This window comes from Patagioenas fasciata, chromosome 1 (genome assembly GCF_037038585.1).
Source record: "Patagioenas fasciata isolate bPatFas1 chromosome 1, bPatFas1.hap1, whole genome shotgun sequence".
Classification (NCBI taxonomy): domain Eukaryota; kingdom Metazoa; phylum Chordata; class Aves; order Columbiformes; family Columbidae; genus Patagioenas; species Patagioenas fasciata.
In genome coordinates this window covers 133841104-133853061 of record NC_092520.1, presented here as the reverse complement: position 1 = coordinate 133853061, position 11958 = coordinate 133841104, and the positions used below count along the sequence as shown (strand labels likewise).

Here is an 11958-nt window from a genome sequence, read left to right as displayed (position 1 = left end):
ATGGCGTGTCTGGTTTCTTAAAAATCATTACATTTCTTCATTTTTTTTTCAAATATATGAATCTAATAAAGGCACTAACTCAGACTGCTCTTAGCATTTTTGTATTCTAGATCCAGAAATAGTGTGTTTACATGATATTTGAATGCCCAAATAATGTATTTACTGAGTGCACACAGAGAGTAATTTCACAGTCATTAGTTTCAGTACCTTGTCGTCATACCTTTCAGGCAGCACCTATGGTTCCACATTAAAGAATCTGCAATGTGAAGGGACAAAAAGAGGTGGAAAGGCAGGCTATCATCTTCATTTCCTTGCAATACAATTTTGTCTTACAGTCCAAGCCCCTTCCTTAGCTAAGAGCTTTCTTTTATATCCCAAGTTTCAGCAACAGAAGAAGATGGAAGACAAGTCACTTTGTGCTTGCTCTGGTATCTGCATAAACAGCAGCCATGCAGATTAGCTCTGAGTAAGTGTAAGACACTGTCTCATAACACATTTTTAACAGCCCTCAATGGCCTCTGTAGTTGCAATAAAACTGTAAGGAAAAAACCCACAAACTTCAGAAGACACTAAGATAACAGAACTCAAATAAAAAGTTCCTTCAGCTCAGCAGCAGGGCTTCAGGGATATGTACAACAGCAGTGGGCTCCAAACATGCTCCTCAGCCCCTGCAGGTGGCATCTTTTCTGCCCATCACAGTTTGTGTGCATAGTGCTCATCCTCACGTCCATGGGAAGGCTCAGCACCCCCAAGTCCACATGTGCTGACTTGCAGTCCTGTTGCATGACCTTCACACTGACACATGGTAACTTCTGAGTTCCGTGTTTGCATCAGGCAAAGTCTTAGGGAGCCCAGAACAGTGAAATGTAAATTTCTGTGTAAGTCTCATAAAGCTATTTACATCACATGTTGTTTTATCAGTAAAATGGGTCTTCTGACAAAAAGCTCTGCCTGTTGCCCGACAATTTGACTCAGAGCACCAACAAAGTTGCATTCTTCTTACAGATCCACTTCTTTAAAGTCTGGCAGTTATCTTCTTGTATGATGTTTTTTCTTCTGTAAACAGCACAGCTCTTGTCAGTCTCTATTGTATTTGTAGCTATCCTGGTGAGAGAACAAAAGGAATGCAAGGACTTGTCAGCTTTAAACTCAGTACTGGATAAAAATATTGATAATATCTGGAGTGAGGGGTTTGGGGAATGCCCATTTGGTAACTCAGTGAAGCATAGTTCATCAACAGCCATGCACAGAGTATGCTGGCTGCTAAGGGGTCGATGCTCATGAACATTAGCATGAGAACCATGAGAAAACTTCCATGTGCAGCTATGGTGCTGAACTGTAATGGTGAAAGGGAGGGGAAGGACCACTTTGCTGTGTGGATCCCAGCACCCACACTATGCGAAAGGCATCACATTCAACAGAGATCGTATACATGGTCTGTACACGTAGAGAGTTTGTTGACAGTGCTTTCAATGGGAGAAGTGCATTATTATACACATGGACTGTGACTGTGGTTGGTCTTGAAGGCAGAAACCAAACCTGTTTCCAAAGGTGTCCAGCAGGAAGCAGTTAACCTGGAACTAGCCATGAAATAGACCCTGAAGAGGTGCCTGAGGTTTCAAGACTAGATCTGTGCTTTGGGAAATTACCTTGATTTAGAGTTTTATTTACATGTGGAGTACCACACCTTAGCTTTTGCTGAAAACACATCCCCCCCACAAATCATCACCTGTTTTCTTTTACTCTGGGATCTTCAACTGTACTCCTCTGTTTCTTTGTGTCTTGAGTCTTCAACCCAATCCAGATATATTTGGTATCTTTCTCCTTATTGTCTATGAATTCCTGTGGAACAAGTAGAAGCATGTTACCCAACAGCAGAGCTTTTCTGCTGTGATCAGGTCACTTTCCCATTTCATGCACAGCTTTTCATGTAGTCTCTCACATGGAGAGAAAGGGCAGGGATCCAGCCATGGCAAAACAGCCCATTACAACAGCCCGTGTACATGTGACCCACCGCAGAATTTTTATTAAGGCTGGTGCTCAGTCTAAATAGCTTCCTGTCATCTATCAAAAAAATCTTCACTGAAGCTCCTCACCCTAATGAGCCAGGTTGCAAAGCCTGGTCTTTAAGGTAAAAGACCCATTCCTCAGGGAAGTATGAGTTTCTCAGAAGAGTCATTCAGCGATACCTTGCTATTCATTTTCCCAAACAAAAATGAGAGTGAGGTTTCTCTGTTTGACTTTCCATTTAGCATTTGAATCACACTTCCCCTCCCAGAACCAAGTAATGGAAATACATGGAAAGTCCCCATCATTTCCTCTTCCCAATCAAAACTACTGTGGCTTCCACACTTGCATCTCTTCAGGACTACTCTGTTGACCCTCTCCAAAGTACGCTCCTGTCCATAGAGTCAGATGCTCTACACTTGATAGGGCTCTTGCTTGCCTGCATGTACTCGGGACATATGGTCCATGTTCATGTGGTGATATGTTTGATTAAGGCAGATGCATGTTGCACAATTTTAGGGCTGCTGCAAGACTCACCATCTCAATTTCATCTTCAATGACAAGAAGCTGTGATTTTCTGGCCAGACAGTTTCTCTGGCTGTCATCCCAGCTTACAGCCTCTTCGGAGAAGTAGTAGCATCTCCCCCTGTGTAGTTGCCACCCTGGAGGACATAGCTCACATGTTGTTCCTGTGGGTAGAAAGGGAATGCTTAGCTCTTACTGTGACTTGTTCTAGTTGCCCTGTAGCATTCCCCACCTCCAGGCATGTATTCGCTGGATATTGAGAGAGGTTTGAAGGCTCCAGTGCCACTTCTCAGCTTCCCACGCCCTTGCACTTCGACACTCCTGCTGCACATCCTTGGGCTCCCCACCTCCCCAGGCACCTGCCTTGTGGAGAGCACCAGAATGACCTAGAGGGCTGTGGAGACATTTTTCCTCCTCCCACATGCAGCTCACGTGAGAAAACACTGTGTGATGTGGCATGATGTGGAGTGTGTAGATTTAATACATGATGTAACTGGAAAGCACATCTACTTAAATGACATTCAAATTCTGTCCATGGAGCTGGAGAAGGAACTATGTTAAATAAGGGGAACCCTGCTATTCCCAGGCTTACTTCCCATTTCACTCAGAGTATCTGGGAAGAACATGCCCTGCCTTTTGTGTCTTGGATTCTTCTAATATTTCAAAGTAACAGCATTACAATCAATCCCTAGAAAAGCATTAGTACTTACCAACAAATAATAGATCCACCATAAAAAGACTAGGATCCTTTGCCTGATCCTTGCAAAAGCATAGGAAAGCTACATTCCCTCCCACTCTTTGTGAGCAATTATTGTATGGAAGTATTCTCCAAGACAAGGGGATGATCTATAATATATGGCATTTCTGACAGCAACTCCTGGCAGAAAGAAATGTAAAGAAAGTACTGGAAACTATTTATGCCAAAAGAGGAACAAAACTGTCGTCACTAAAATGTTAGGTTAGGTCCTCTCATAATTTCTATGCAGGAACACCATGGTCTCTGGCTGGTACCAGTGAGTTCCCATAAACTGCAGGGTGTCACAGAAATGGGAACAGAAACAACAGAAAGTGTGCACACAGCACGTCCACTATGTTGTGAAAGGACTAACTTTCCTCACCCTGTCCATCTTCACACAGTTCCTCCATGAGCCACTTCAGGAGCACCACCAAGACAGTCTTCTCTGAAGAAATGTGATTACCAGTGCTATTTAGACCATACTGGGACAAACTTTCTGCTTTTCTTGCACTGCCCTTCAAAACTTGAGAGAAAAAAAAAAAAAAGAAGAAAGAAAAGGGAGAGGTTATGGCTAACAACAGGGTCAAGGTAATGCAGTCGTTGTATCCAGTGCTATACTGTGAATGTGAGGATATGTATATGTGTGTGTATACATCGGGGGGTATACACACTCAGTTATGAGCATACTCAATAACTGCCTGGCAAAGGGTGTAGCTGCTGAATACTCTGAACCGTACAGGAGAAAAAAATAAGTTTGTCATTTTTGATAGCTGAATACATAAAGAATACGCAATATTTTGTTGAGATTTTAGGGAGAGTTGGGTTGTACGTGTTTTTTCTGAAGTTTTTCAAGATTTCCTCTTAGGGAATGATTCTGTGACTATCTTCTCTGGAACAGTTCTTATACAACTGGAGCATGCTGTGGATTATGATATTACTAGTACCAGGGAAGTCTGATTAAATTAAGTCATCTGAAGTCTGATTTTTATTTTATTTGTTCAAACCTACAAAGCAAGTGAAATTCAAAGTAGCGTCATGGATAGGAAGGCCAAATGTTTTGATTGTCATGATGACTTGATATCTGCCTCTAAAGCCTTTCAGCATCACTGATGACAAGATAAACTCCAGCAACTCCCCTTCATCTGCACTAAATATGTTAAACGACAGGTAGCAAATGTTCTCTTTGGAACACTACATTTATTTTCCGGTATTTGTGTATAACTTGACACCTCAAATGCAACACTAAGGGAATGTTTCTTTTGGCATCACTGTACTTGTGAGCGTTACCCATCTCTACAACGAAAAGATGAGGCAGATACTAGGATCTACTTACATTGCTTGGTGAGCACAGCTGTGATGCCCAATAGAACGAGCACAAGGACTCCCAGGACCAGCGCCACGTAGAACCAGGCTGAGCACCCATGTTGGCAGCCTGGAGAGAGGTGGGAGGAAGAGCAGCTTCAGGTCTTTGCACTATTAAAATTAACCCTGCTTTTACATATGCCAGTTTCTTACACGGCAACAACACAGAAATAATCTGTCTAAAATCAGTCTGCTGTTTGAAGTAGGCGGGAACATCTTGCCTATTAAAAATTCTCATCCACTTTCCATATACAAAAGTGAAATCATTTTGTCAGATAGAGCAAGTGATTTTCAATTAATCATTCCGTTATGAATCCTCTCTTTCTCCATTGAGTTAATATTTTCAAGCGTTGCCTCCTCCCACCTACTCACCCACACCCGGCAAGAAACTGCAGAACAATTCAGGGAAAGTGTCAGGGATGGCCTGTGGTATGTTCCTCTTCTGTGGTCACACACTCCTGGGTTAACCTGCCTGTCACGTGGCCAAAATCTAACCTACCTGAATGCACACAAAAGGCAAAAAATCCCATACTGACACCATAGCACAGTGAAGCACCTCTGACCAAGCACCTCTCCAGCGGTTTGCCATTCAGCAACTCATGGGAGTGCAGCACTCAGGTACAGGCAGGGCTCAGGGAAATCTGGGGTCAAAGTGCCCTTTCCACAAGCCACAGAGTTACACTTTCATAACTGCTCTTTTCCTGACCTCGCCTGCATGAGATGAGCAACTTCCTCATTCTCCAGTTGCCTGAGATGTATTTTGTAATGTTCCCTTACAGCTCATAGAGTTCTGTGGGCCTGACCTTGTTTGGCATGTGTCCTTCAGCACAGAGAAGGTGGCAATCATCAGTACACTAGCTGCACATAGAGAGGTGGCTATTACACTACTTCCAAAGCCAAATGTGTCTCTGTGACTGTTCCGGCAGAAACACTTACAGGAAGATTCCTTAAAAAAATGTGGAAATTTACTTTCCTTTGCTAATTTTTCAATGTAGGGCACAAAAGTATTTTAAAAAAATATTTTAAAAAATCTTTTTCAATATTATTTTTACAAGGAAAGTATATAATCTGAAAACACAGCAAAAAAAAAAAAAAGATAAATCCGTTCTTTATTGAGAGATTGTACATAGAGACTCTTGATAACAGGTTTTACTGTTGGGTAATAGGAAAGAGTAAATCTATAATTAGTAACCAAGAAACAAACAAAATAGCACACTACCAGAAGCAGAAGTCTCTGATCTGCTGCTCCCTTTGGGTTTCGGCTTCATGCGCAGCTCAGCGTATGTGATTGTGTCTCCTGTAAGGAGTAGGGAAATGCTGACATTTTTGGTTGTGCAAGCCATTAAGCGGAGAAACAATAAAGAATTACATAGAACACTGTGTCTCTATAAAAGGGGCATGTGTTTCCAGAGCTGCTAGTTTAGCTTTTTTTTTGAGAGAGAGAAAAAACAGGCAAGAAGATGACCTATTACTTCCTGCTGCTGTCAGGAAGTAACTAAGAGCCTCCTCCGTAATCTTTGTTCGAAATACTTGAGTCCTGTGTTGCTGGACCAGGAGGCAGGCAGACAGACTGAAGGATGGATAAGACCTGGATACTATCCATAAGAAGCGTCCCATTTGGTACTAAGCCATCTCAGGGAATATCATAGGGGCTTAAGGGGCACCAGAGCTGTGAGCGGTTTGTGAAACAGGGAGACCCAAAAGGGAAAACTGCCACTCAGAGAAATGCTTCTGCAGTGAGGTGATTCCTTGGGGCATTCCTCCCTTGTGAATGTTTATGCCAGGATATCATGTGGTGCCTGTAGCAGCAGAGGAAGAGACCTGATTGTTGAAGACATCCGTTACAGTTGCACAATGTCAAAACAACAACAACAACAAAAAGCCATTGAAATAGTGTGGTGTCATTTAGATGCACATGGATTCTTTCTGATCACATTTTTAATTTTGTTTTAGCTGGATATTTTGTAGAGCTACTGGCTAGTTTTATGGAAAATATTTGGAACTTTGGCAGGCTGATCTTCTTTCCATAAACGGTGAGATTTTTTCAGTCTGAATCAAGAATAAGCTTCTGTGCCTTATTTCATGATCGCTGAGGCTTTTAGAAAGAAGTAAACCATTTGTGTTGCATTGAATTTCACTGATCAAGGAAGAACTTGGAAGAAGAAGAGAGTCTTATTAGGCTAAAATAAGGTTGCATTTGATATGGGAATTGTTGAAGTGTGGAGAGGTTTTCCAGTAATAAAAATACTGAGCACCTGATTGGCAAATAAGGTTTATTCATACAGCTAAGATGTTCTATGCATTAGAGAACATGACCTAATACACTTTGATGCTTGCTTTATTGCAATTCATTAGTTCGATGAACTACAGAAAAATTGTAAATTATATTTAATTTCATAGATAATTAACTGTTCTCAAAAAGAAGTGCTCATAAATGTTTTTCTTCTTAGAATGTAAATATTTCCCAAAGAAGAAGAGTCAGGACTTTTAAATACACTAGCCTTATAAATGGAGACATTTCTCAAATACATACTTTAGAAAATCTGCTACTATTACTAAATATTTTCTTTTTCAAATATAGATCTATTCCTTTAAAGAATACCTCTCAGAGTGTATGAAAAAAATGTTATCCATGCAGCTGAATATTTTTAAAATGTAATTACTTCTATTACAGTGTGTATTGGCATATGATAATTTGAATGTGAAGTCCTCAGAAATCAGGAAGTGGTTTTAAAATAACACATAACCTTAATTTTGCCAGACTCTTTCACACCCTTACCTAGTTTAGCAACAAGGAGCCCTGGTAGTCAGTGGAGATCTGTGTCACTTACTAAAACTGAAATTTCATTTAATTTCTATATGCAAATTGTCAAGTGCAGAAAGGCAGCTCTGCTTACTGAAAACTTCTGCTTGGCGAATGTGCAGATAGAGAGTGCTTCTGTCAGGTCACTCACTACAAAGATTCAGGCTTACAGTCACTGGGCTCTTGTGATCAGCTGGACACCAGGTTGAATGAGCCCATGGTGACTCCTCATCATCATCACAGCTCCTGCAAACCACCAGCGGGGCTGCATTAGGAGAGCAGGGGAAGTTTCTGTGCTGCTCCACATTGTGTCCAGATGTGGACCATCCCATTCAGAGGGATCTGGGGGAAGATGGAGAGAGTCCAGCAGAGAGTGGATAATAAGACGATCAGGACCTGGAGGGACCAAGGAGGATAAGTAGGGGAACAAGAAGCTAAGGGGCAAACTAATGGCAGCCTGCAACTGCTTGTAAGCTAGTTCAATGATGGAGTTGAACTCTTCTTGTTTTTTATTTGGTGTTGCTTTTTGTTGTTTGTTGGGGGGTTTGGTGTGTTTGTGGTGGTTTTGTTTTGTTTTCCTAGAGGAAAAATCTTGCATGTAATCATTTATGAACCATAATCAGGTGACTCGGTAATTATTCTTGAGTAAACTAGGAAGCTAAAACTGCCTGAATCTTTCATTAGAAAATGCATTTTCAGGCTCTATTTATCCTTGCTTGTAGTTTTGGAACACTTTTCTACTTTTGAACATTCTTTTTGAAGCACATGCACCATAATAGCACCTGCTAGCCCACCAAAGCAGTGCACAGAGAGTACCACCTAATAACTCTTCCTCAACTCCTGCTAGAGCATCCAAGAATCTTGTAATTCAGAGCACCTGACTGACAGCTGGAGTCCCAACTGGTTGTGCGACAACATGTTGTTCACTTTCCAGTTGGAACAGGATCACAACAAATTCATTTAAATCACTTTATGAGTGCAGCCTGCCAAACTTAGAGCTACAGACGATTTTTATTGTTATGTTGTGTTACACATTATTTAACACACTTTGTCCAGTCTATCAATTTTACCCGAATAGTTTTCAATGACTGAGCTTTCCCTATTATTAGACTGCAAAATTTACATTCTTTCAAACTGTGCCACCATTGATTTTTATCTCTTTTTCTGTCCCCTCATAAAATACACTTTGAGATAAGAACAGTGTTTGTGAGAACTCCAAGAAACTGCATAATTTGATGAAACCAAATCCCATTCTCACGGGTAAAGAAAAGCTAAAAAAAAAGAAAAAAAAATTCCAAATTTTACATATTTAAAACACCTACTCAGCTACCACAGACCTTGGCAGAAGTTCAGCTCCCTGCATGTTTACCTTTCATGTGCACCAAATCTTGACAGCAGATACACTTGAACGGGGCAAATTAGCTATGCCACCCACTCATGTTTTTTGGTATCTACTCAAGTAAATGGAATCCTTGCACAAAATGCAGCCAGGAGGAGGTGGGCATGTTCCACTTGCCCATAGCCTAGTGGTTTGAACTCTTGCCTGAACTTTGGGAATCTCATCCTCAGAGCATTCAGCTGCCAAATTTGCAGTGGTGATTAAACACAACTCTCCCTTCCCTGCAGTGAGAGTTTTAGCCCTTCAGTGCTTTCCCTCATACCCATCTTGACACTGCTGCTTTTTCTGCAAGATAGTCAGGCATTCCTAGCTTTTCAGCGTATTTTTTTAAATTTCCTACCAGTTTTTTAAAAAATTACAGAAATAACTATGTAGGAAAAAAAAAAAGTGTTTTCCCTCATTTTTGCTGTGGTAAAAGTATTGTGTTTTTGAAGAAATTCTTGGAATAAAATAACACTCACCACCTGGATGAGTATGTGTGAATTTCAGTCAAAGTGTTAAAACTTCAAGGAAGGAACAAGCAACTGAAATTGTTGATTTGAATTTTTAAAGCATGACAATATGGCTCAAGTTCTTCTTGATTTTAGTAGCAATAAAACCTATAGTAGTATATGTTAACAAAGAAGGCAGAGAAATCATTGTCATCAGGGAGATATTTCTAGCATATTCTAAGCTGATATGAGGTCCAATATTGCCTAATACTGTTCGTTGTTTTTTCCATTTGTGTGAAAGTGAGTAGAAAAGTAATTGCTAATAAAATCTGAAAATAACAGAATGGTTAACAAAACAATAAATAAAGACAGCCATAATGACAGACCTGTAAGTTTATGCCCAGTCAAACAATATTTGTTTGAGTATAACCTGATATAATGGTGGGGGAAGATGATCCTGGGAGTTATAAACAATGAAGATTATTTAAGAGATTTTTGTTGCTGTATAACTGAGACTTATTGTAATACTGGGTGCATCATTGGTAACCATATTTTTAAACAGATGGAAACACTGGAAAAGGGACAGAAAGTTAATTAAAGCAAGAGATTTAAAGGGAAAAGGACACTGATAATTTACTTGACTACTGTGGCTAACAGCTTAATGTAAGAAAATATTGAGTGCTAAAATCTATTAGACTAAGGTTTAACAAGAACTATCTAGATATTAATGAGAAATTTCATTGGAAATTAAAGCCTGACCTATTCAAATTCAAGATTTACTTTGGACAGTGTGATCAAGGGATATTTCTGGATGTCTTCAAATCAAGATTTGATGCCTGATTCCCTTTGCAAATAAATTGTATACCTTAAAAACAAGGTAAAATTCTAAGTGAATCCTCTGTGGTGTTGCACATGTTACAGCAGTACCAAAAATATGTATAAACATACAGTGTAAGGTAGTGTTTTCTTTTTGATATATAATAAAGTGAACTAATTTATATTTTTTAGATAACAGTTTTGTAAGAATACAAAAAATAGGGTTTTTTTTCTGCCACTTAGGTGCATTCAGAGCACCATTGTCACCACTATTAATCTACATTGTAAACAGAACAACATCTTCCAAAAAGATTACACAATATAGTTTCCTTAAGTAACTAAATACATTAAATCCTAATGAACATTGAAAGCATGGAAGTATGACCTTACTCCGACCACAAGCATCTTCTATTTGCTCATAGTGAGAAGACATCTTTCATATTAGCTGTGATCCAGAATTTTGGCAAAATCTTTTCATGAATGGATTACATTTTTTCCAAGTAATGGAAATTTAGTTTCTTTAAAAAATGGTGTAAATAATCTCCTTACCCTGAATATTGACTTCATCTTTTGTCTTTTGTTACAAATATATGAAGAGATCATTGATTGATAGTGTGGTTCTAGGAAAATCACTACTGGAAAAATGAAGTAGAAGAGCAGGAAGGTTTCAGGAGTCATTCAATACTTCCTTCAGTGACAGTGATTGTACCTTCAACTGCCACTAGTTTTCTGATTTACTAGTTAATTTATTGCTCCTTTCCATGAAGACACTGTAAAATGTATCAGTCTGATTTTTGGACTAGCAAGTAATTTGGTAGAGTATATTCTAACAGGTTTTTGATCATGTTGTTAATATAAACAACAACAATTAAAAAAAAAAAGGAAAGAAAAAAGAAAACATATTATGTCCATTATTCAAAACTGAGCAATATTTTATTCCTCATTCTGTTACTTAAAACAAGGGACCAGAACTGTGGCACTGCTCTGTAGCAATACTAACTGAAGATTAGCTTTTCTGATTTGGGTCTCATGGGGATCCCTTCTACCACTACCTTCCCATGACTTCTGCATGCAACATTTTATAACATTCTTCTAGTATTACCCAGTAACAGTTTTTAAAATGAAAGAGTGAAAGAGCACATGAAACAGTATATGTCCAACAGCTGATTAGATGTTGTACCTGGAACTGGTGTCCGAGAAGGAATGTCTCGTCTTTCCCTGGGTGGCATTGCCACGTCCGCATACATGATATCACCTGCCATCGATGAGCAAGTCCCTCTGGGTTATGGAAAGAGTTGGTTTAATGCACTGGGTTGCATCCTGTATTAGCTTTGCCTGCCTCCAGAAGTACACATACGCTGTGCTATGACTCCGAGGAGGGCTGAGAAACAAATAAAAGGAAGGAAGTTACTTCTTTCAATACAGCTTCAAAGCCTATTTTCAGCCACCATTCTATCTCTTCTTGTATGATCTCTTGCCCTTCAGAATACAGGAGAAAATGTAGATTAGAAAAAAGGTATGAACACACAGAATATTTTTCAGACAAAGCAAAGTTTCTAAGGAGTATCTCAAAATGGACTTAGGTAAAAAAAGCTTTGCTGGTTCTCATAAGAACAGCTAAAGCAGTACAATCTGTGTTGTGGATTTATTATGCTCGCGTGCATGATCTTACATAGCCTATTCACCTAAAAGGAAGACAAACAAGATATATACGTCAGTATAAGATGTTTTGAGGCTAATGTAACTGCAACCATAGTTGAAGCTATAAAAATGTAACTCAAATTCTAACATGCTCCATCCACTAAGTACTACAATAGTTTAACAACTGAATTTAGATGATATTAATGATGCACTAAATTTGACTCAGAATAAAAGTAAA

The 11958-nt window shown here is 39.4% G+C and overlaps 1 protein-coding gene across 1 annotated transcript; it reads right to left on the bottom strand.

Annotated features, from left to right (window-relative positions):
• Positions 1–670: 670 nt before the first annotated feature.
• Positions 671–11451, bottom strand: LOC136097374 (killer cell lectin-like receptor subfamily F member 1). The gene is made up of 7 exons (XM_065829723.2): positions 11260–11451; positions 5850–5927; positions 4602–4700; positions 3651–3791; positions 2545–2696; positions 1730–1842; positions 671–1104 (listed from the first exon to the last, which is right to left on the bottom strand). The coding sequence occupies exons 1-7, from the start codon at positions 11339–11341 to the stop codon at positions 972–974; spliced, it is 798 nt and encodes a 265-aa protein (XP_065685795.1). The 5' UTR covers positions 11342–11451; the 3' UTR covers positions 671–971.
• Between the last annotated feature and the right edge of the window lie 507 nt (positions 11452–11958).